The 23,051-nt window shown below is 47.7% G+C and overlaps 3 protein-coding genes across 4 annotated transcripts; 1 reads left to right on the top strand and 2 right to left on the bottom strand.

Moving 5' to 3' along the window:
- Window positions 1-2,845: 2,845 nt before the first annotated feature.
- Window positions 2,846-5,445, bottom strand: LOC123183349 (uncharacterized). Its single transcript, XM_044596141.1, has 2 exons — window positions 5,342-5,445; window positions 2,846-5,248 (listed from the first exon to the last, which is right to left on the bottom strand). Exon 2 carries the CDS (start codon window positions 5,214-5,216, stop codon window positions 2,961-2,963), a length of 2,256 nt encoding a protein of 751 aa, XP_044452076.1. The 5' UTR covers window positions 5,217-5,248; window positions 5,342-5,445; the 3' UTR covers window positions 2,846-2,960.
- Window positions 5,446-9,443: 3,998 nt separating this feature from the next.
- Window positions 9,444-19,975, top strand: LOC123183350 (uncharacterized). Its single transcript, XM_044596142.1, has 4 exons — window positions 9,444-9,551; window positions 9,997-10,082; window positions 15,965-19,277; window positions 19,430-19,975. The coding sequence occupies exons 3-4, from the start codon at window positions 16,009-16,011 to the stop codon at window positions 19,716-19,718; spliced, it is 3,558 nt and encodes a 1,185-aa protein (XP_044452077.1). The 5' UTR covers window positions 9,444-9,551; window positions 9,997-10,082; window positions 15,965-16,008; the 3' UTR covers window positions 19,719-19,975.
- Window positions 19,976-20,729: 754 nt separating this feature from the next.
- Window positions 20,730-22,309, bottom strand: LOC123183351 (CST complex subunit TEN1). Of its 2 annotated transcripts, none has more exons than XM_044596144.1 (4): window positions 22,004-22,309; window positions 21,478-21,581; window positions 21,243-21,396; window positions 20,730-21,134 (listed from the first exon to the last, which is right to left on the bottom strand). In XM_044596144.1, exons 2-4 carry the CDS (start codon window positions 21,579-21,581, stop codon window positions 21,024-21,026), a joined length of 369 nt encoding a protein of 122 aa, XP_044452079.1. In that variant the 5' UTR covers window positions 22,004-22,309; the 3' UTR covers window positions 20,730-21,023. The 2 variants fall into 2 exon arrangements, with proteins under 2 accessions (XP_044452079.1, XP_044452078.1); XM_044596143.1 differs by having other exon boundaries at window positions 21,478-21,585.
- Window positions 22,310-23,051: the final 742 nt, after the last annotated feature.

Below are 23,051 nucleotides of genomic sequence, written 5' to 3' on the forward strand. Positions count from 1 at the left end.
TTGGTTGGCAAGGGTCGAAATAATCTCTCATAAGCTTGGCATGGCCCTACGCTCTATCACGGTTGAGTTGTGTGCAGTCAAATTGCGATCCTCTCCTCAACCGCCGAATATCATCGTTGAAGATCATGCCAACAACCATTTCGAAGTCATTGTCATCTTATTTTTCCTCCTCCGATGATGAAGAGTCCTCGAAGATCATCTATATCAGCCTCTTCATCTTCAATGTATGTGATTCGGTTGAATTCAATTGACAAAAGAAAAAATGAGACAAAAAGTTTTTTTTTAAACTTACCTAGGCAAACCGTCGAACAGTTGCAAGGCGACGGAGGTCTCAAAAGAAGAGGTGAGATCACCCTGAAAAAATCCTTTGTAGCTCTTAAAATATGGGCCAACCTCTCCATTAATATTGATACTCACTGCACCGTAACAGCCGGCCAGCGATGTTGAGCCAATATTAGCGGTCAGTAAGGCGTGGAGGTGACCAGCAAAGCACAAAGAGGTGCGGATGAGGCTACGAGGAGGAAGATCCGAGGTGCTTTCTAGCGACGGGGTCGATGCGGTGGTGGTGACTTTTCAGCTCGACAAGGGCGGCTCGGACTTGGGCAGAAGGGCGGCGAGGGCAAAGGAAGGTGGCGGGGTAGAGGCGAAGGCGGTGGGTAGTCGCCAACAGCAATGATGCAGTGGGGGTCGGGGGCATGGAAAAGAGGTCGCAACTTTTACTCGGCTGGATGGCGGCCGAGTATATTTAGGAGTCCGCGGTACCGAGGAGTAAATTTTTTACTCACCTAACGGTTTTAACAGTTCGTGTAGGTGCAGATTAGAAAAGTAAACCGAGATCTTTACTTATCTAATCAGATATAAGTGACCGGCTAGAGACGCAGGAAATTTGTTCAACGGGTTGGTAGAGTTATAAATGGCTTAACCACGCGTCTGCCGTTTGGCTAGACTTTGAGGCCTACAGTTATTTGTAGTTTCCATTTTGTTTAGGGCTATTTATACATATGTACTCTAGCTTGGTTACCTAGCCACCTTAATTTATCAACTGATATAAACCAGTTTCGATTTTAAACTTCTCAATCAATTTCGATTCTAAAGGACTCTGCTATTTCCTGACCGGACCTAGGGTTGTTTGGATAGCAAGATTATAGAGAACTGGTTCTAGTTAAACGCAATTTCTGTTGTAACAACCAAAAATCTTGTTTGGATCGCCCAACTGAATCATGGATAAAGAAAACTGAGTTCTACAAAACCTCAAAAACCCAGCTTATAGAAAAATGACTATTTGGCGTTTTTATATAAACCAGTTTTATGAATACGGCGGCCACGTACGAAGCGCATGGTGCTCCTCCTTCTGCCGACGACGACGGCCGCAATCCTCTTTCGGGCATGAGCGAGGCGCCGCCGAGTGGGTGAGCTCGCCGCTCGGGGCCGAGACGTGATCGTGGTCGTGTCGCACGGCGACGCATCAGAGCGCCGCCACGTCCTCTGCAGGCACATGCGAGGCGACGCCGGAAGTCAATGCGGCTCAGCGAGCTCTCGCCGCTCTGGCCCGAACGTGGCCTTCGTCGTGTGACACGGCGACGAATCACAAGGGTCGCGACGTGCTCTACAGGCATCAGCGAGTTTACGCCGGAAGTCGGCGAGCATGCCGTTCGGGGCTCGAATGTGCCCGTCGCCGTATGGCATGGCGACTTGGCGAGGCGGGAGCTGCCGCGGAATACAGAGTGCCATAGCCGATGTGTTGGTCCTACCGACGGTTGCTACAACCTGATCTCCCCAGCGAACGCGAACGGCAAACAGCATCACATCGTAAGCACTGCCCCCTGCCTACCTAGTCATCCCAGCGGCGCACAGAGGACACTGCTGCATGGTCGGCAGCCTGGTTCGTTGTCATCATCGTCGCCACCGACAGCGCCCTTTTCTCTGTCGCCGTATTTGGGGAAGTGGCCGCAGCGAGGCTGACAGGAGCGCTCGACGGAGACGCTCCCGCTAAGCGCCAGTAGCTCAATAGATCGACCGGAGGAACGTATTGGAATTTTGACTAAGTCGCTGTGTGATGGAGCTGCGTATCCATGCTTTCTTATTTTTCACATCCAAACAAAGTATTGTATGTGCTTACCTTAACAGAATAACTAACCAAAACTGGTTTTCCTAAAAAAATCCTCTAAAAACTCGTTTTCTAAAATCCCACGTCTAATTCCCTGTATCCAAACAACCACTAACATCCCTTGGGCCCACCCACAGATACACGGCAGCTGATCCCAACTCCCCGCCGTCTTGCTCTGCTCCACTTCTGCTTCGTCCGATCTCCGATGACACGCCGCCGCCATCTGTTCTGACATAGTGGTTCCGGGATCCTCTTTCCGTCCGTACGCCGACCGGAGCTTGTGGCACGAGACAATGGTGTCCATGCCCATCCGCAGGGAAGCCCCGGTTCGCCGCTGGCAGACGCGCACGCGCGGGGGAGGCTTGCCTCGGATAAGTCGAGGCACGGTTCACGGCCGAGGTCTCCCAGCCCGCTGCTACGGGGAGGCCTGGCTCATGGACGGCCCGCCGGAGCCCGGAGAGAGATCGCCAGTTGGCCACCGCCCGGAGCCCGGAGAGGTTTCGTCAGATAGCTCAAGCTTCCTCCCAGGTTTACTCAGCAGAATCCTCAGTATCTCCTTTGATAGTGCCGAATTATCTAGGTAATGCATAATGTTTTTAAATCATGTCAGTGTGCCCATGTCCATAATCAGACAAAACTGAGATCCTACCACAGAATGCGTAGGTCCCATGTCTGAAACTTATGAGCCCCTGCAGATTAGACTGAACCCTAAAGAATCGCTTAGGAACCTGAAGAATCTCTTAAACAGCTTTCTGTATCCTAGTTTCTGTTCTCACCTGATAGACTACACAATAGATTTGTTGAGTTTGAGATTTAACACAATATAGCCAAACCAAATCTCGAATGGTACAATTTAAATGACCGTGCGATTACACTGGAAGCTAATGTTTCCCCTGCGAAAACACCGCAGCCAAATTGAGAAGAAAACACGTGCATGATGCAAGGATGCACTACAGCTTTGCCAAACTATAATACAATTGAATTGTCGGGCATCACCTCCTGTTGTGTCAGGATTTTCTTCATCATTAGCCATCTGGACCCTGAGCGCTTCTCCCTGGATTACTGAACTTTCAGGGGCTACTTGTTCTACTACATTACCCATTCCACTGGGCACTTCCTGCTTGGACTCTTTAGAGGGCTTCGTGGCAATCTCGATAAGTTTTCTGTAAACATTTTGCATCGACTGGGAATGGGATGCAGAGCGACCAGTAGCATGATAGATTTCACAACGCACCGCATGCAAGACCTTTCTAACAACAATGCCGTTGTCTGGCACCAATGCTATGGTAAGCAGGTATGCACAATAATTCGATAAGCTGACAGCAGTTAAGTAATGTGGCCACACATCTTCTGGAGTTGTTGATTTCTTGGCCAAGAGCCTGTTTTGAAGCCATCTAACCTTCGGTTTTTTCGCTTCATCGGAGGTATGTATCTCGCACAAGCATGTTGCGATGTGCCAGACCAGTATGCTGTGGGTATCATTTGCCCCTGTTAGCTGCTGCATAAGGGATTCCTTTGACTCCGGCCCATTTGCCCTTCTTAGCTGCTGCATAAGGGCCTCGTTTGATCCGAAGGCATTTAATAAGTAGGTTTCCAACTTTCTTTCTGGATGCTGCAGGCCCTTGAACGACTCAAATATCGCTGTCTTTACCTCTGGCTCCAGCTTCATTCTTCTGGGAAATTTGGCCAACCTGAATATTCTGTGAAATTTGTTCCAACGATGCGAATCCGAAATCAGAAGGTTATACTGGAAGATCCTTTGATCCCACTTGCCCCTGATGAACCAGAACATTGTTCGCATTACTGCCTCCACTATCAGATTCCGCCAGCACCGATGCTTGACGTACATACAGATCATCAAAACCTTGTTCCATTGAGAGAATACATATAGATAGACCTCTGACAGCTCCTTGGCAATGATAAGACCAACTATGATGCGAGTGACAATCACCCCGTGAGTGATGATATTTTTGTCTGCTTGATCCATCCTCTCTGGTATATGACGGACAGGATATACAAGGTAGCCGGTAGCAGCAACAAGAGACAAAGACATGAGCATTCTCCTGTATGGAAATCCGTCAGCAAACATAGCGGAATGCTTGCTATAGAACAAGTCTTGGAGGAAGGACAATTCCACCTCCATGATGCGGAACGCCCTCTCATAATTGTCTCTCTTCTCTTGCAGGATGTAGCCGAAGACGAGCTGCCTTGTCTTCTTTAGGCTAGCCTCGTGTATCGGGAGATTATAGAACCGACGGCGCAGCAGCTTGTACATTGCAAATGAGAGGCAGACATCCTTCAATCGGTTGCCAGCGTCATTGCTACCGCCCAGCAACCCACTGCTGCCAGCATCAACATTCCATATCTTGTCTAAGGTGACAAGCTTCTTATTATCTGTATCCAACCGAATCCTGTACTGCGCTGATGCAGTTCTCCTCCCCCGTTGGGAGTCATGCAGCACCTTGTCTTCCCCATAGACCAAGTACCTGTACGACTGCGTACTGATCCCATTGTCGGAGGCGGTTGCATCACAAGAGGGAGAGGGACCGAGTGTGTGCTCGTATCGCATATAGTCGCTAACGAGCCTCGTGTTCTCTTGGTTGATGGTCTGAGCCCCGTCGGATGAGGCAAAGTATGCGATGATGCGGGTCGCGTTGAGGGCCCAGATCATCCATAGGGGAATCCTGAGGAGGAAGAATGTCTGCATTCGGAGGAGATTGGCTGCCCAGAAAGAGGACATGAGGTCGAGCAATGGGATCTGCTTGGACCTCTGGTACAGGCGCCCAGTCTTGACGCTGTGCTGCAGGGTTACCAGCAGCACCGCCCATACCTGAAAGTAGTCGTTCACCCTCTTGGCCGAGAGCTGCATCAGGCCCATGGTGTAGTGCACCATGGAGTAGTTGAGCATCTCGATGACTTGGATGGTGGTCGACATGGCCCTGTCCGTGTGCCACGGCCCGAAGCAGTCCAGCAGGAACCTCACCACAAGCAGCAGCGTTGTCATCAACACCCACAGCTCCACGCTGGCTACATGAGTGACACCGTCCATCTTAAACAGCAGTTTCATGGTAGACAGGATTGAAACTACAGCTATGTCTGCGGACGGCATCTCGCCCTTTCTATCCGTGTGCTGTCTGAGATCTGACTTGAACACCAGCAGGAGAGAAATCAACTTTCAGAAACATGCAAAAATCAGCTTCAAAAAATGTTTCCAGAGAGAAGAAATGGTGTGACCTTGGAATGGCGCCCTGGACTGGAAGCCGAGCGGGGACTAGGTCGAGTAGCAGAGGGAGGGGGTGGGGAAAAGGGGCGGACGGCTCGAGCGGTGGTGCCGCAGCGACAAGACGATGGCGATGTCAGAGTAACACTTGGCATAATCATCATATTTGCAGCCTCCTAAACATATTTGGAGAGAACTCCATAATTTTTTTTACGGCGGTGGAGATTGTGTGTAAACAAAAAATTGCGATATATATGGAGCCTCCATATTTCCCCCCTCTTTTTTTGTATCAACTTAATTTTCATAAACTCAATTGTAGGGATTTAAACACTAGATTCCAACAAAAATGAAGTACAAAGTTCATATATATCGACAGGATCAGGCCGGCTCCGATGCCAGCTGTGATAGAGAAGCAGGAACAGTGGCATGCCAAAGGCTCATTTTGGTGATGGTAGTTGTCGTTCGGTGGTCCAGATACCTCGGTGTAAATTTTATTATGTTGGATGCTTTGTAATTTTGATGACCTTTAATAATAGATCAGGATCATTTTTTGAAGAAAAAAAGTTCCTAAGGAGAGAAATGTCAATATTGGCATTTTCAAAAATAATTAGTAGGGAAAGGGAGCCAAATTTGTCGCTTTTACATAATTGTAGTGACTATAGCTATGGGAGAATATCGATGACCGACATTTTCATACGTAACATCTATATTAATAGTAGATAGATAGGGTTTGATCAGTAGGGGCACCAAGTCGAGGACTAGGCGTAGCAGTATTATAGGTCAGCGCGGTTCTTGTCGGAGTGGGACTTGTAGTGGACAGAGCGTGGAATTGGGCAAGAGTGTATGCATCGTTGAAGAGGTCGGGGTGGCTTGGTCAGCCGGGGGATGGTCCCAGATTGTGTGCTCCCTCTCTGTGCCCATCTCTCATGTTGTTGCCGATGCGACCTCGTAGTCAGCTCGGATGTCGTGCTCCCTCTCTGCTGCCAACCACAGTGTCCTTGAGGCTACGCCAGCATGGAAGGCGTCCTGGACGTAGGCGGCATGGCGGGCATCTTGAGCCTCCCTAAAAATTAGGGGGCGGTGGGAAACCACCTGTGGCGGGCCTCATATCGGCATTGAGCAACCTCAAAGCGGCCATGTTGTAGAAGGCGAAGGGTCATCGAGGATGTCCTGGAGGTGGGGATCCTTGAACTAGGGGTCGTCCTCGAAGTCGTCATGGTCCAACACATCCTGGCGGTCCCACTCCCCCCTCCTTGATGAGGTCGGTCTCCTCTTGTGTGGCCTCCGTATGCAACTGTCGCGCCTCCTCCTTTGTGAGCGATACCTAGTCTGACCTTGGGAAAAGCATCACAATAAGCATGAGAAGGGGAGTGGCGGCGGCCAGTAAATTGACTCGTTTCCCAATGAGAAGCGGTTGCGGGATTGGTAGAGCAGGGGAGAAGACAGAGAAAGATGCCACACGGAAGGATGAGGGGGGTGAAACTTCCTCCCGCGAGGGCTGTTGGGGTCGGATTGCGCTTCAAACCAACGTTCCTCAACCTCAAAATATGAAGGGTATGACTCCAATTTTCGAGGGCATTGAAAAGAATTGACAATCTAGATTGTTGTACCTTGCTGAGTGCGGCGTTTTGGTGCTCGCTCGTGCTACTTGGAGCCCTGTTTTTTGAAACATTTAAAGATAACATTTCAAAGTTTCAAAAAATTCTAAAAAGAAGTTCCACATTGACATATGGATGTATACGACGCGTGTACAGAATTTTTTAAGCATTGAAACATTTGTTTTTCTTTTTTTTCTTCTTAAAAGCTCGATGTAGCTCGAGCTCCGAAGCGAATTTATGTACGTACTACCTTTGTCTTCTACTCCCTCCGTCGCATAATATAAGAGCGTTTTTAATACTACACTGGTATTCTTGATATATAAACCAGTTATTATACAACACCCCACATCCCGGGTAGATCATGCGTGATGGCAGGGACAGTGTGGACAACGCAATTACTGCATTGAGGCGATGGTGTGGCAGTGGATCGTAATGATTGTGTTTACCTGTGCAATGCGGATTGGTTCTTGTCGGAGCCCACAGAGCAATTATACACACCAAACAAATTGCCACAGTGCTTTCGGTTTCCTGTTTCGTCACGAGACGCTCCGTCGGAAGTGTAGTAGCCGCGCTATCTGATTGCACTAGTAGGTACCAGTTTTTATTACTCTGCGCCGGTCGACCGGCGGAACGCCTAGCCGCCGGTCCTGTGTGAGCCGTCCGATTCTGCTGCTTGCAACCGTTTGATGGAGCACGTCTCTCCCATGCGCGACTATTTAATGTGTGTACGTATTTTGATTTGTGGCAGCGGTGGCGCGCGTTCCCCGCAGGGCTCGTAGCTAACCATCATATCATTGGCTCACCGCGTCACTCGTCCTCTCAGGGCATCACCGGCCGCCCGTGCAGTTCGCCGTGGGGATGTTTGTAGCACCGTACGTCGTCTGCCCGTTCATAGCGTGACCTAGCCGACGGAGAAAAAAGCTACCTGGCCGTCGTCGCGCGAATCCGTCGAATCAACGCCGAACCCTGCCATGGACACACGAGGCGAAATACATCGAAGCACCATCGGGCCTGCCGTCGTTCGCCGCACTCACAAAGCCGCGCGCTGGTGATCGGAGCACCGTCGCTGTTGATGCCTCCGATCCGCACGTGATGGTCGCCATCGCAGCACCGAATCACCGCCGTCCTAGCGCGCCGATCATCACACCCTATGCACCGTCGCACGGCTCCGGCGCCGATCACCGTGCACCCTATGCAACCAGCACCGATGGCCAAGAAAGCTACGAGGGTTGTCTTTTTTGCTACAACCAGTGTAGGATTGTGACCAGCGCACAGAAGAGCTGCAATCAGCAACGAAAAATAATACAACCGACGACCGAGAAAGCTACGAGGGCTGTCGTTTTTTGCTACAGGCAGTGAAATTTAGGGTTGTGACGAGTGCGCAGAAGAGCTGCAATCAGCAACGAAAAATGCTACAACCGACGGCCGAAAAAGCTACTACCGATGTCATTTTTTGCTACAACTAGAGAAAACATGGACTGCGACCGGTGTGAAAAATGCTATGATTATGATAAAGCTACAACCGACCTCTGAAAAAGCTTCAAGCGAAGACGCGGAAGGTGGGAGGCGGCCATGAATGCCCCGTCCAACCTCGCAGCTCGCTGTTGCCGCTCTGCGTCACCGTCGTAACTCGTGGCCGTTGGCTCGCACAAAAAATAATAGCCGGTCGCAGAAAAAAATGATCGCCAGCAAAAATAAATTTACTCAGCCAGTCGCAGAAAAAATGATCACCAGCAAAAATAAATTTACTCGCAACCGTCGGGGCGCAGCAAAAGCTCTCCCCTGTCGAAGCAAAAAAAAAAAAACTGGTCGATTGTAGCAAGAAAAAGTTCGTCGTCGCTGGTCACCGTGAGAAAACACACCATTCTAGCAAAACAACTCGTTGTTCGTAGAAAAAAAAAGTTCGCCGTATCTCATCGCAAAAGATCACGCTGGGCCCATCAAAACGACTCGTCAGTTGTAGCAAAAAATGCCTCATCGGCGTCGGCCATAGCAAAAAAATTGCGCCGGTCCATCAAAACGACTAGCCGATTGTAGGTCAGTATCAACCGGTTTGGAGCTCCACCGGGCTGTCCATGACAATTGCAACAACAAAAAAAGAAGATAAAACGAGTGGATACGGCTGGAGATAGAGATAAGTGTAGAAAGAAAAACGGGCAGCTAAAAGAAACGGACGAGGCCCACAGCATGTGCATCGTTTCGATTAATGCCGATCGTACGCTGCGCACGCGACCGGCGCGCGGTTAGGCCGGTCCGCCGGTGGGCAACGTTTCCCTTTTTTTATTAATAAAGGCGCACTGTGTCCGTTGGTCAGATCTTTCATTACGTGTGGGTGGTTGCGGGAACACATAGGACCGGTGATAGTAAAAGTCAGCTTTCTTGAGGAATTTTTTTTTAGGAAAAGGACGGTGATAGTAATAGTCAGCTTCAAGTAGGGTAGGACAGTCGACAGGAAGCTACTGTATTTGACTAGCAAGATTCCATGCCCAATGCTCCATCTTTCTTGCTGAATACACGCGCCTGCCTGCCACCGATACAAGGGGACACGAACCGAGAATACCGGAGAAGCACAAATCCCTAGCGCATGTGAACGGACAAGATGCTCAACCTCCATTGGCATTTTCTGGTATATAATGTAATTTTTTTGCGGGGGAGGGGTATATATGGCGGAGTAGCTTTTCTTTTCAACAGTGTTCTCGCCGAATGGCGGCCCCGTGAAGCCATGGCGTATGCGCTGGCTTTGTTTCTTCCTCCCGGCTTGATGCCTTTCGGGAGGCAGCTATTCAGCTTCGGTATGGAGTCTCCCTCTTCCGTCTTCGGCCGGAGATGGAGTGGTGGCGGTCCGGTGATCCCAAGTGGTCTTGTCCACGGTGATGGCCGGACTGGATCTGCGCTTGAGCTGGCATTTGGACCCAATTGTAATCTTGATTCTCTGTATAGGGTCCTCCTTGCAAGTTTCAGGGACTATGTTGTAGTTTTATTTTCCTTTGAGTCCTGGTCTGAGCTTTGTACTGCAGCTGCTGGAAAATAAATATATAAGAATGCGGCCTCTCCGTTCATTTCATCCCCAGGACGGAGCTAGAACCTAGGCGCGCGAGTAAGTTCAAAGTTGGCTGCCCCCGGATATCGCCCATTGAGGAACAGCTGCCGAGTCCAGGTACCAACTGCTCACCATTTACCCTGGTTATTACATAGAGATGGTACTCTTGGTATGTAGGAGTATGTTTTCTTTTACTATAAATGAAGACTTTATTTATTTTTCTTGCTCATGCACACGGAGAAGACGGTGGTTTACTTAGGGTGTACGTGCTTGGTAGTAGTAGAACTAGTGTGGATATACCACACAACATGTCATAATTTTTTGGCAGATTCCACAGTAAGTTTCGACCACATGCAAGTGAATGAATGGACTTGTCTTCTCGACAGATAAGAACATGCATCCTTTACTTGATTCCTGTTTCTTCTTTGTGATGAAGTACTAGCTAGAAACAAGTTGAGCTTTGGTTGCGGGACACACTCGAAGAATCTTTGTGATGAAGTAGAATCAGACGCGCGCGTTGGCAAAATAAATTGATTTGCTGTCACATCAAGAACCATGAATGAATTTCAAGCTGTGCAAGATTACAGAGATGTATCTCTAAATTCTACACACAAGAATACATCTCTGAATTTTCAATGGTGTACAAGATTACACAAAACAAGAACACCTCACAAACATTATCTCACTTATAAACATTATAAGAAGTGTCGAATGCTGTGAGTCACTGTTTAGCTAATTTTGGTAGATGTGAGACAGCACGACGGTGTGGATTCACTCGGGTCAGGGTGTTGTTCCAAAACTATGCAAGGCAGACTGCCCTCTGATTGAGTAATAAAAAAACACCCTATTTCCCCGAAACAAAAGAAAAAAGAAAAAAGAATACCTACCAGGGACATCACATGCTGTTCCAGTCTATGGCACCATGGAGGCATGGCAGGTCAGCCTTCTTTGAGTCAGCATCGACACCACAGCTTACCCGAGGACGCGCATCGGCCGTGGACCCACGCGCCGCTGATGAGACCTCCTCGTAGAGAGGATGCGAGAGCAGCGGCGGATCACGGAGGGAGGAAGAACTCAGGCTCAGGAGGTGGTCGATCGGGGCAAAGGGGATCTCTCCTAGGTGGAGAAAGACAGGTGCGCAAATGTAATGTGCGATGAGAGAGGAAAAGTAACCCCTCGTGCGATGGGTGCACGAGTGGACGTAGCCACGCAGATGCCTGAGTCGATGCGATGGGAGATCCATTCAACTATTCGAGGCTGCTGAGGGGTAGGACAAGCAAAGCACGAGGTGGCTGGGAGGATGATTGTTTTTTCTTTTCTGGAAAACCCCAACCGTATATATTGATTATAAACATGCACCAAAGTTGGGATGGCGGAAGATGGCAGCGGCGGATTCTAGAGCATGTGCATGCGGTGCATGTTGAGGGTTGGCTAGACCGGTTGGTGTTCTCAGCTCGCCATGAGAAGGCTTTGTGAGGCCACTGAATTAGATGGTGTGCGTTGATGCATGGTCAGGGCACACCACCAGGCTAGTAGGTGTAGGTACATTGATTGCCATGAAGGTGGCTTTGGGTTGCTTCATTTTTTTTTGTCAGACCTTGTTGAATAATATAATAAAGATGGCTTTGTGCATAGCTCGATGCAGAGGCCGGGGATCATCCTCCTTTTCGGGAAAAAAATTCAAGACATTTTGATCAAAGCACAAAATTGCACGAAGGAGTATGTTGATTTAAAAATAAGTTAGAGACAATTCTCTATAGGAATTCTGGTATATTTGAAGGTGGCTCTCTACAGATTAGGTGCTTTTGGGTGTAGGGGAGCACTGAAATTGCACAATAAATACAGTGGGCCATTTCTCATCATTTAGAGTGGGTAATACTGCTATATGTGGCCAAATGTCGGGCCGGGCCGGGCCAAACAAAACCTCGGCCCAGTCCGGGTGTTGGGCCTAAATATCAGGCCCAGCTCGGCCCATCAGAGCAAAAGCCCGCCGGGCCTCGGGCCGGGCCCTTCCCTACATCACAAATATGTTGGGCTCGAGCCCGGCCTGGCCCAGGTGTCGGGCTGTGATCTCAGGCCCAGCCCTGGCCCGTGGGCAAGGTCGGGCCGGCCGAGCCGGGTATCCCATGGCCAGGTCTAAATACTACATACAAACTTCAGTTCCTAGAGCATGTCAAGATCCATCCAGTAGTTTTTCATATGAGCCAATTAAAGCAACACATTGGACCTGAAGCTATTCCTAGTCTTGATTTACGAGTGGTAAACCCAGATGGCAGTCTCAAGACTGGACCAGCGGGTGTCTTGAAAGTACGGCAAATCCCTAAGATGCTTACATGAGGTGCTAAGTGCATTAAATAACATAGCAACCCAACTTTCCAATGCATAGGTGCTTAACTTGTTGTTACTAAACTCGTTTTATTTAATGATTTAGCACCTAACCTCTTTCATGTATTGGTCAATTTCTTTTATTTAAGTGGTTTGCCTAGGTTAACGCGCTTGGCAATGGTTCTTTCCGGGGTCATCAAAGTACTCCCTCTTCTTTTTAATTGTCGTGCCATGTCATCTTCTCGCTTATGTGGCATGCTTAGCATCTGTCCATGGTGGAGCACTGGGAAGAGCGTTTCTGACACTACACTGTGTCAAAAACTAATGGGATGAAGGGAGTACATGGGAAGACGCGGTCTTCGTTAAGTACACATTCATACCTTCTTCCGCACAACAACAGAATCTTGGTGCGCGGCTGCAACAATGACATGAGGTCACGTCGTCTCTGAAGAAGGGAGTTTTTTTCATGGTTTGACTTTCGTAATTCCCCAATTTTTCCCAAATGGCTGAACGGACCTATACTTGAGTGATCTCTGTTTGAGGGCACATATTAATTAAACTCATAAGTGTTGCGTGAAGGACGGTCAACCAGCTATACCATGTGACGCAAGTTGGTTGGCCGCTGTGAGAAATCTTTTGGATTTGTTTAGATGAAGGTGAGGATTATTTTTAAATGTATTTTTTCTTTTTAGATGGAAGTGAGGACCTCTGTTATTTGGTAGGCTGCGGTGGTAATTTCTTTTTATTTTTACTTTCCTTTAGATGAAGGTGAGGATTTTTTTTCTGAAATGTTTTTTTAAACGGAGCCGAGGACTCTTATGTATTATTTTGAAACAAAAATATGCGCACAACTTCCTCAAGTGGCGCCATAGGATGGCGCCCGAACCACTAGTATGAAAATATGCTTCGCTCCGCCCTCTTGTGTGCTAGGTTCCCGATTGCTCTGAGTAGGTCCCCGGAGACCCAGTACTCAACCAGGGGGAGCTATAAATTTATTGTCCATTCCTCTAACTACCGAAAAAGGGTTCCCTGCATTGTATTTCAAAGCAATCAACACCGTACACATAGCATTGCTGAGGCGAGCAGCACATCAAGCCCAAAAAGAAAAAGAAGAAACAAGTGCCAACAACGGCAGCTCGACAAAGCGCGGATGACCCGCCACCGCTGCGCTTTCCGGAGACAAACCACCACATCCCGAGGCTCTGATCTGCAGCGTACCAAGCAGCACCTTTAAGAAGGGATGCAACACCAACGGTGATGCTACCCGGACGAGTCCTAGGATTTCCCCCGGCACGCAGAGGGAAGTGGGGGATGGCTACCACCGACACCCTCCAAGAAGGAATGGTGGCACTCGTCGGTGTCACCGCATCGGAGCCGAACGAGCCGGCAAGGATTTCTCCCGCACTCCAAGCCCCACCGCCCAACCGGAGCCGACCAGCCAAACCACCACCCAACACCATGCGCCATCGCGGTTGCGCCGCCACCGACACTGTCTTACTTCGAGCACCAACACGATGCCAAGAAGACCGGAGAGAAGTGCCAAACGACGGGAGCAGCAGCACCAAGGCTGAGCGGGAGGGAACCACCTCCACCGTTGTCGTGCAAGAGGCCCGCGCCTCCGGCACCGTCACGATCGCCGTCCGGACATGGCAGCGGGGCATACCAGACCACCCTTGGGTCGGCCAGGCCTGAAACGGGCCCGCTAATCCCCGTTGCAGCAGGCTGGCGTCGGCGCCGCCAGCACCCAGCCGCCCATCGCCGCTGCCCCGCCTCCTGGAAGTCACACCGCAGACCCGCCCCGCTGCCGGCCCGCCCAGGCCCAGATGGGGCTCGTAGGGCCTAGATCTGGGCCGAGCGCCACCGCCACCCTGATGCCAACGACGACGACGCCGTCTAGCCGCCCGCCTGCGCCGCGCCGGGAAACCCGCCGCCACCCGGTCCGTCGCCGCCTAGGAGCACCCCCTGGTGCAGCTCCGCCCCGCGCCGGAGAGCCACCGGGAGGGGAAGGTCAGGGGGCGCCACCACCAGCGTCCCCGGGGCCAAGCCGGCCACACGGGCGCCAGCGACGGCGGTGGGGAGGAAGGGGAGAGGGGGGCTGGTGGAGAGGGAGGCTGACGCGCAGTCGGTCGGTCGCCCGCGGGGGCGACGCGGTCCATTCCTCTAACTTCAGACAGGCAATCATCTAATTCTTACTAATTTGATGGCAATCTCCTATTTTTGGCTGATTTACGAGAAAATGACATGAACCTTGGTCAAATTTCATGTTGAGTAGGTACATCGTAATTCCAAATCAAGACGTTGATGTAGTTGAGAAGTTAACACACACAGATATCAAATTTTCACAAATTAGAAGTCACAAGTCAAACCAAGAGACAATTCACATTTGAACAATATTCGAGAAAGTAATAATTTTGCTCTACGATGAAATCAAAGAAACAAGAAACGTCCATCAAGAAACAGTGATGGACTGTCGAGTGCCCTAAGCATGGTCTTCTGCGTAATGCTTATTGCTCTTCAGTGGTGTTGCCAGCAAAAACATTGATCATGTGTTCATCGAATGCTGTGTGGCTAATATCATGTGGAGATAGATGTTATATTGGACCGGGCACCAAAGCATCATCCCATCAAAAGATTCATGGTTTAGCTCGAGAGAAACTCTACCCGGTTGCTAGCGGAAGGGGTTGAACAGCCTGGTCATCTTGATCACATGGCAGATTTGGAAGGAAAGGTATAATCACGTTTTCAAGAACACACCTTTTCCCTGTGCCAAGTGTGATCGACACTTGCAAGAGTAGTTTTCATTCTTGGGCAATCGCTGGAGCCTTAGGTCATAGCTAGGCACTTTGTTTCCCCTTACCCACCGACTTTGTCCTGGTCGGGTGCTCCTGTAAAACTTTGTTTCTCCCGTTCTTAATATTCCGGCATGGTTAAAAAAATAATCAATTCTGCAAACTGTAATCAACACCTAAATAACCGAACTTTCGATGGTGGATCACAAAAGGAATTTTTGTAGTTAAACAATCACAACAGAATATCAGTAGGAAACTGAACCTCAATTTATTCGATCAAATATGAAATAGATTACATGGCTAAATCTTGAGCATGGAGGAAGGAATCCAATTTAAGAAGTGCAAAGAAATCTAGTTCAAATCATAATCGATGAGGTGATGGTTACAAGGTGGGTTGAAAGTATGTGTGGCCCGCGTCGTTGTTGGGGAGGGGACCAGGCTCCTAGCGCTATGTTCGGATTTTGCCCAAAATCCACTCTACCAATTATTTGATGGTGAGCCCAAATTAGGTCTTTACTTGGATGGTTACCATTTTTTTGGCATGGTTCATTATGGACAAGCAAAACCTTCACCAAAGTTTTGGTTAGTCAAAAAATTTGGTAGCGTAAATGTTGGGGAGCTTGCCTCGTGATAGGAGAGGTGGTACATAGGATTCAGAGATATAATAAGTGAAAATCATAGTCAAAATCATGGATTGGAGACTGTAGAAAGGTCAAATGTGCATAACATTTTGGGATGGAGATAGTAGCTCCTTGTTTGAGCATCGGAGTGTGTGTGAAAAGCTAGGGGTTAAATAAACTACATTTTTTCTACAACCACATTTGTTCAAAGTCCATTTTCTTAAATTCTTTGATTGTGAATATATTTGATGAATTGGTCTTGCAGGCTTCATCTTGCCTACAAGGAACAAATACAGATGAGCTAGGAATATGATGGACATCCAAGAAATTCGTGATGGTGTGTCATCCCTCTTCGTCATGCTGAATAAGGAGACATTCGTCCTGTTTCGGATTGAGTTTCTTGTGGTCCTGCTCACACTCTTGTTCCTTGCAATGTTCATCATGGACATCTTCCGTCATCTTATCCGCAACACAATCATGAAAACCATCTTTAGCATCTTGGATGGCGTCTCTGACTCTATTGTCTTATATCTACTGGGGGCCATGCAAACGGCGAAGTTCACAAATCAGTTGTTCCCGGTTTGGGCCCTCGTGCTTGTTAGTTTCCGGTACAACGTCGACTTCATCTCTGGCTATGGTGTTGATGACCACCATGGGCGACGGTTCATGGAGTGGAGGAACGTGGTGAAACTTCTGGGATCAGCCTTCTTAAACTTGTCGCGTGGCTCAAGGTTCGCGCTTCCACTCTGGTCGCTTTGGGCTGTCCATATAGTGAGGAGCTGGTACAGATTCTGTGAGCATGGACTGGCGCTCAGTTCTATTTGGCATGGCAATAGTTCAGAGGTCGTTGCAGAGCATATGCGTGTTGGCCGTCATATTAGCAACTGGAAACCGGAGGATTGCAAGCCAGAGAATAATATGGAAGGATACAAATACTTGATCCATGGAGAAACCTATCAGAGAATCAAACTCAAGAAGCCTCAGTATGTCTTGTTTATCGATACTCAGAATTACCACCAAGCTGAGCACGGTTTTTCATCGCTGGTTACCCTAGACAATATCTGGGGATGTCGCAGGCACCTGTTAAACCCAAACAACAATAAGGGGAATGACCAAAAGGATCTCTCTCTGGCCTTCGCCTTGTCCAGGCTGCTCCGGTGCAGGCTCGAGGATGTGACACTTGAACAAGATATCTTCCGCATCAACCGAAAGCTAGTTAAGACTAAGATCCTTGAGGAGGATAACACTGACCGTGCCTTTAGGGTCATGGAGCTGCAACTCTCCTTCGTAAATGACTACTTCAATACCCGCTACCCTATGGTCTTCTGGCATGGGTTCCCTTCTCTCTTCTTAAATTTGCTTCTCTCCATGGTGACCTTCTTTGTTGTATGCTGGCTTGCTGTGGACATCCGTAAGGTCTATATGCCCCCGAAAAATGATCGAGCTCGTGTGGTGCATGGGTTCAATGTTGACATGATCATCACCTGGGTATTCATGTTTTTTATGCTATTTAAAGAGATCTGGGAGATGGTCAGCTACTTAGTCTCAGACTGGACAAGATTACTCCTAGTGTGCAGTTATGCACGGTGGAAGGAAGAGCGCACAAGAAACAGATGCATGGAGGGCACAATATCATCCTTTTTCAGATCTAGGATAACTAGTAAGCAGTGGCATGGACTTATTGACCAGTACGTCTTCTTAGAGTCGTATGATGACAGGCCAAGATTTTCGAATCTGATGCACAAGATAACCACTGGAATGGTTCCAAAGAAGGATGATGGAGTAACACTCCGCAGTGCCATCAATGTGCCAGAATGTGTCAAGCCAGCAATACTGAAGAAGCTCTGTGCAAGCCTAGAGCAGCTCAGCTCTCCTAATATTGTACATGATCAGGAGCAAAGCCATTTTCTGCCCAAGGTCGTCACGTCACTGTCCGGCGATGACGGTGACCGAAGGAAGCGTTACAGTTGGGCCTGCTACGACCTGCCCACATGCTCTCATGTAATTTTGGTGTGGCATATTGCAACCAGCCTCTGTGAAATGAAGCTTGCTCAAGACCATGACGTCGACTTAAGCAAACATGGGTTCCTAAGATCACTCTTGTCATATTTCAAAAGTTGTTTCTCATCGAAACCATATCTTGTGGATGTGGACGAGAAGAGGAAAGAAAATAAGAAAGTAAATGAGAAGTTGACTGGTAAGCTACAGGAAATGTATATCACTGCGAATAGCTTGTCTCGGTACTGTGCATATCTGCTAGTTTCAAAGCCGGACCTGATCCCTGACAGCTTTTATGTACCCTACATGGTCTTACAAGAAACCGTGACATGTGCTCGTGATGATATTCTTAAAAATTGCGACTCGCTACTGAGCAGGTATGCCAAACTAATGGAAGAAGCAGAGAAGGCCATCCAAGATGCTGACAGCGTCATGGAGAAGGAAGATGTTGTGCGATTAGGTGCAAAACTGGGCAAGGAACTGATTGATCAAGAGAATGAAGAAGAATGCTGGGAGATTCTTTCTGGGGTATGGGCTGATTTACTAGTGCATATTGCCCCCACTTGGAACGCACAGGCACACAAGGAGTGCCTTGAGTCAGGAGGGGAATTTGTAACCTATATCTGGGCATTGTTGTGGCATTGTGGAATCGAGAAGAGCAAATTATGGCCAGTGGAAGATCTGTATGACATTGTGGTGGTCAGAGGGATGCAAAATAATGGGAACACATGTTACTTCAATGCAGTGTTGCAGAGTCTCCTTGCACTTGATAAGCTGCGTGCAAGGATGTTAGGACCGGATGCTCCGACAGGGAAACTTGGTCAAGAACTACAGAAGCTCTTCAAAAAGACAAGCAATATCAATGGCACAGGAGGTGTGCTGATGCCAGAGAAGCTCTTCTTAAATATCTGCTCAAGGAATTCAGATTTTAGACCCGGCGTGATGGAAGACAGCAATAACATGCTTGGTTCCTTGATAAATGGTTTGAAGACTGAGGAAGATACAATGGTTGAGTCACTATTCCACAGTAAGGTTGTTAAACATGTCTCCAGCAAAGAGTGTGAGCACACATCATTTACAATTGAGGACCTTGATCTCAGTCTAGCAATACCACCAAAGAAGTCTGCATCAATCGAGGACTGCTTGGATTTGTATGCCACTGGGTTGATCGAGGATTGGCATTGCATAGACTGTTCAGCTGCTTCTGCAGCTGGAAATACCTCTTTGAACCAAGATACAACAATCGATGGCCAACTCGAACAGTCAAACAATAAAACATACAAAAATGAGGAATCTAGCCATCCAGCTGACAGGCAAACGAGAACAACATATCGGAACAATGGAAAGCTACCGGTGATTGATGGCAATGCAAATCAAATGGAACAGAATCATAAAAAACAGAAAGACGAAAAGAAGATATGCAGGGCTGCAATAGTACAATATCGCATTACCAAGGCGGCACCTATACTAACCATTCATCTGAAGAGATTCAACTATGTCCACTCCGATAGGCCATACGAGTTGCAAGAGCGTGTGAACTTTGAAGATACACTTGATATAACAAAGTTCATAGATCCTGGGTATTGACACTTACACTTTTACCAGTTTAATATATCTAAGATATTGGTCTATTTAAATTTCAGATCTAGATGATCTCAGTGGGCATCACATTGTTGTTGTTCCGATTCAAGAAAAATAACGGCTAACCACTATTATTTCCTCTAATTTTCAGGCATCTCAGAGACGACGAGTACAAGTACCGTCTAGTTGCTGTCATTGTACACAGTGGACCGACCCTGTGCGAAGGACACAATTTTGCCTATGTGAGAGCAAGCCAAATTGGATGCCAACAGCAGGCGAGTCATGACGATCCAACATGGTTCTGTGCAAGCGACGAGAGCATCAGAGAAGTATCACTAAAAGAGGTGCTCGAGTGTCAGGCCTACATTCTTTTTTATGAAAGGGTCGAACAGCCAAAGGCCAAGCCAGTTGTAGAAGAGCATCCACCAACCGGTCACTGATGAGGAGAAAGATGAATTGGGTGAAAGATGGATGGGAAGGGAAAACAGTTGTGTATTATTTTTGTTGTTTCATTCAGCAATCAGCATAGTTTGGTTTATTTTGTGGAGTGGAGTGATCCCATCGTGGGAAGGGCTTGAAGTTTGAATGAAGAGCTCGCTCGAACCATTGCTTTGACATTGATTTTTCGCTATTCAATTTGGTTGTAAACTTGTAATGAAATAATCATATCCATTTGCAAACTGTGTTCGTATTTATCTTTTCACTGTTTCCCTCACCCGAAATTGCAATCAGAAACTTGAAGTCTTAAATCCAAATTTTAGCTTTTTATTGTCTTGTTTGAGAAACATAATTCAGAATTTTGAACTGACCTGAACTTTATGGGCTTCGTCAATGAAGCACAATTCAGAATTTTGAACTGTGTCCACCATACTATTTTCCTCACCTGCAGCTGCAAACAAAACAAAACCAAATCAAAGACCGTACAAGGTTTGTTAGATATAACTCCAGATACAGATTCTATCTTGCCTTCTCTGAGAAGCTTAATTCAGAAACTTTTAACTGAGCTGTATGGTTGCTTCGTCATATGAAGTGCCGGTCACCAGTGAGTACTGGTGTAGACTGTTCATATGTAATGTTTTCCAGTTGCAAACAAAACCAAGGCATCTACAGACTAGAGTTGCTGATGGGGGTAAATAAAACTAGTTGCAATCGGCTGAAGGGTTGATGCATGCATACCAACCGGCGGGCCGCCGTCGTCCTGGAGGACGGAGGAGCCCTAGGACCCAGTAAATCCTCGGCCACGCCGCAGACCGGGCCCGCTCTTCCCCCTTCCTCGAGCACTGGCCGTGGCGTGTCGGTGAAGCCGCCATAGCGCAGGGCCACAATAGTCCTCTCCTCATCAGTCCGATGTTCCTGACTCGCCAACGCACGATAGATTTTTTTTAAGTGATGTAGTGGCGTAATGTAGCTGTTCTGTTCACAAAATTCAGGACCAAATTGCAGAGCATCTATTGTCACAAAATGTAAAAGAGAAGGTAATCTCATACAGGAAGGACACTCCGATTGTTCAGAAAGAGATCTGTAAGCCCTGAGATAATAAGAGCTCCTGGAGTTGTGAATAGCAAAAATAGCCTAGGGGAATAATCTATGCTAAGAAAATTCAGTTAACAACTACTAGAACTACTTTGCAGGCTTGCACCCATCTAACAAACCGAAGCACAGGATCATCACGGGTCAGGTGATTCTGCCCTCATGTACTTCAGAGGAACTGAACTGAGGCCACGAGAATGGTTCACAGCTTTGGATCACGCGCTCCTGGAGCTCAGCAGTCTGGCTTCATGCTGCCGTCGGATGATGAGAGACTGCTGGTAAAGGTTCAGGTCAAGGCCATCGACGTTACGTGCTTGCAGAATCGCCTGCAGGATGCCCGTAAGCAACAGATTCGATCGATGTAGCATCATTGTTCCAACGATACCAGCTATATATAATTCACTAACAGAAGCTGGAGAAGGACAGAGAATTACGTCATCGTTCGGCCGGATCAGGAGCTCACCAATGAACTGGAACATAGAACCGCTGCGGAAACTGATGTCCCGCAGGTGCTGGGCGTCGACCTTCAGCGTCGCGCTGCCATCTCGAATGACAGCAATCGCAGAGTCCACATCGTATGACTGAAGGCTAGAGAATTGCAAGACAAGAAGGCTAGCACGGTTAAAACTTGTAGTTTTGAGGAGAAATAAAAGTAACCGGCAGACATACATTCCTGTTACCCGGAGGGACGCCCCTTGCTTGAACATCTCCGAGGAGGGCGCTAGCTCTTGCAGAGTGACAGGCACACCTGGTTTCAGAGTAGAAGATGCCATCTAGCTAGCACACGGGGAACAGGCAAAATGAGGCGACAGTCTTCGCAATCAAGAAAAGTACTGATACTGCTTCAACATTACAAGATTGTACACCGGTAGTTAATACAACTATGGTACTGATACTGTTTGACTGTATCAACATTTACCCTGCTACTCAACATTATACCTGTTCAGATACATGAGACTGCAATATGCATGCTACTGCTGCATACTGATCTAGCATTGTAAATTCGTAATCTCAATTATGGGGAAGGAGGCAAAATGTATCAGCTACCAAAGAAGGGCTTCAAATCAGTAACATGCAATTCCAATCCCATTCGCATACAGTACATACAGTGATTCCAACATTCTGGCATGAGATCTAATCTGAAACTTGACTCAATCCTTATTTTTGCACCTGACAGAAACCGCTAACAACGTACCCTAATGCGCACGGGCTGCCTGATGAAATCCACAGCCCTGGCAAAGATTGCCTCCTGCTCCTCCACCGCGCGTCGCCGGCGAGGCGGCCTCGCCAATGCGCGCAAACAGTACAGCCGCTCGAGGCACGAGGACGGAAACTGGTGGACGGGAGGGAGGGAGGGATTGGGTCGGAGACGCGAAGATCGCCTGGGGGAGGATGGGTGGAAGGACGGCGGCGGGGGAGAGATTCCGGCGAACGGCGGCGGATGGAAACGGGAGGAGACGAGGAGCACCTGTACTGGTACTGTACTTTTTTTCTTTTTGTTGTACTGGTACTGGCACTGGCACTGGAAAACCGAAAATCCCTATATGACGCTAACGGCGTCAAATTGCCAGGGAAACGCACAGGCCGAGTCATCCGCTGGTGACCGACCGATCACACTACTGTCCAGCCACCACCACGTTAGATTTTGGACGAAATGTACCTTTGTATTCCCTTTGAACATCACTGCTTGAATAAATTAACAAAAACATCACTACATGAATAAATTATAAAAAAGCATCACTACTTGCATAAAGAATGTTGTTTATCTAAACAAAAAAGGCATCCTTTATAACCCAATAACGAGCGTTGTTTATCAGATGGAGTATTTTGTTTTCTCGGGCCGGTTTCTATAGGTTTTCTCGGTCGGTTTCTGTCCACAAAAACGTCTATTGGGTTTCCTTTACAGGTTTAATTTTAGAAAATATTGATAAATCAATTTTTTAAATGTTATGGATTTTTTGGATATAATTTAAAAAGTATGTCAATTTAATAAATTTTAGAAAATGTTCTCGAAATGTATAGAATGTTCTTGAATTTGATCCTTTATAAAATGTAAACATAATTTTGGAATGTGAGCATTCTCCAAAAAACATTTTAGAATGTTTTATAAAAGGTCTGAACATTTTTTTGAAAATTTTAAAGACTTTTTAAGACATGAACTTTTTTAAAAATTATGTTAATTTTTTAAACATTTTTAAGGCATGCCTCAGCACCGCATTGCGTGGAGACCTGAGAAGTGGCGG

The sequence above is a fragment of the Triticum aestivum genome, chromosome 1D (assembly GCF_018294505.1).
Source record: "Triticum aestivum cultivar Chinese Spring chromosome 1D, IWGSC CS RefSeq v2.1, whole genome shotgun sequence".
Classification (NCBI taxonomy): domain Eukaryota; kingdom Viridiplantae; phylum Streptophyta; class Magnoliopsida; order Poales; family Poaceae; genus Triticum; species Triticum aestivum.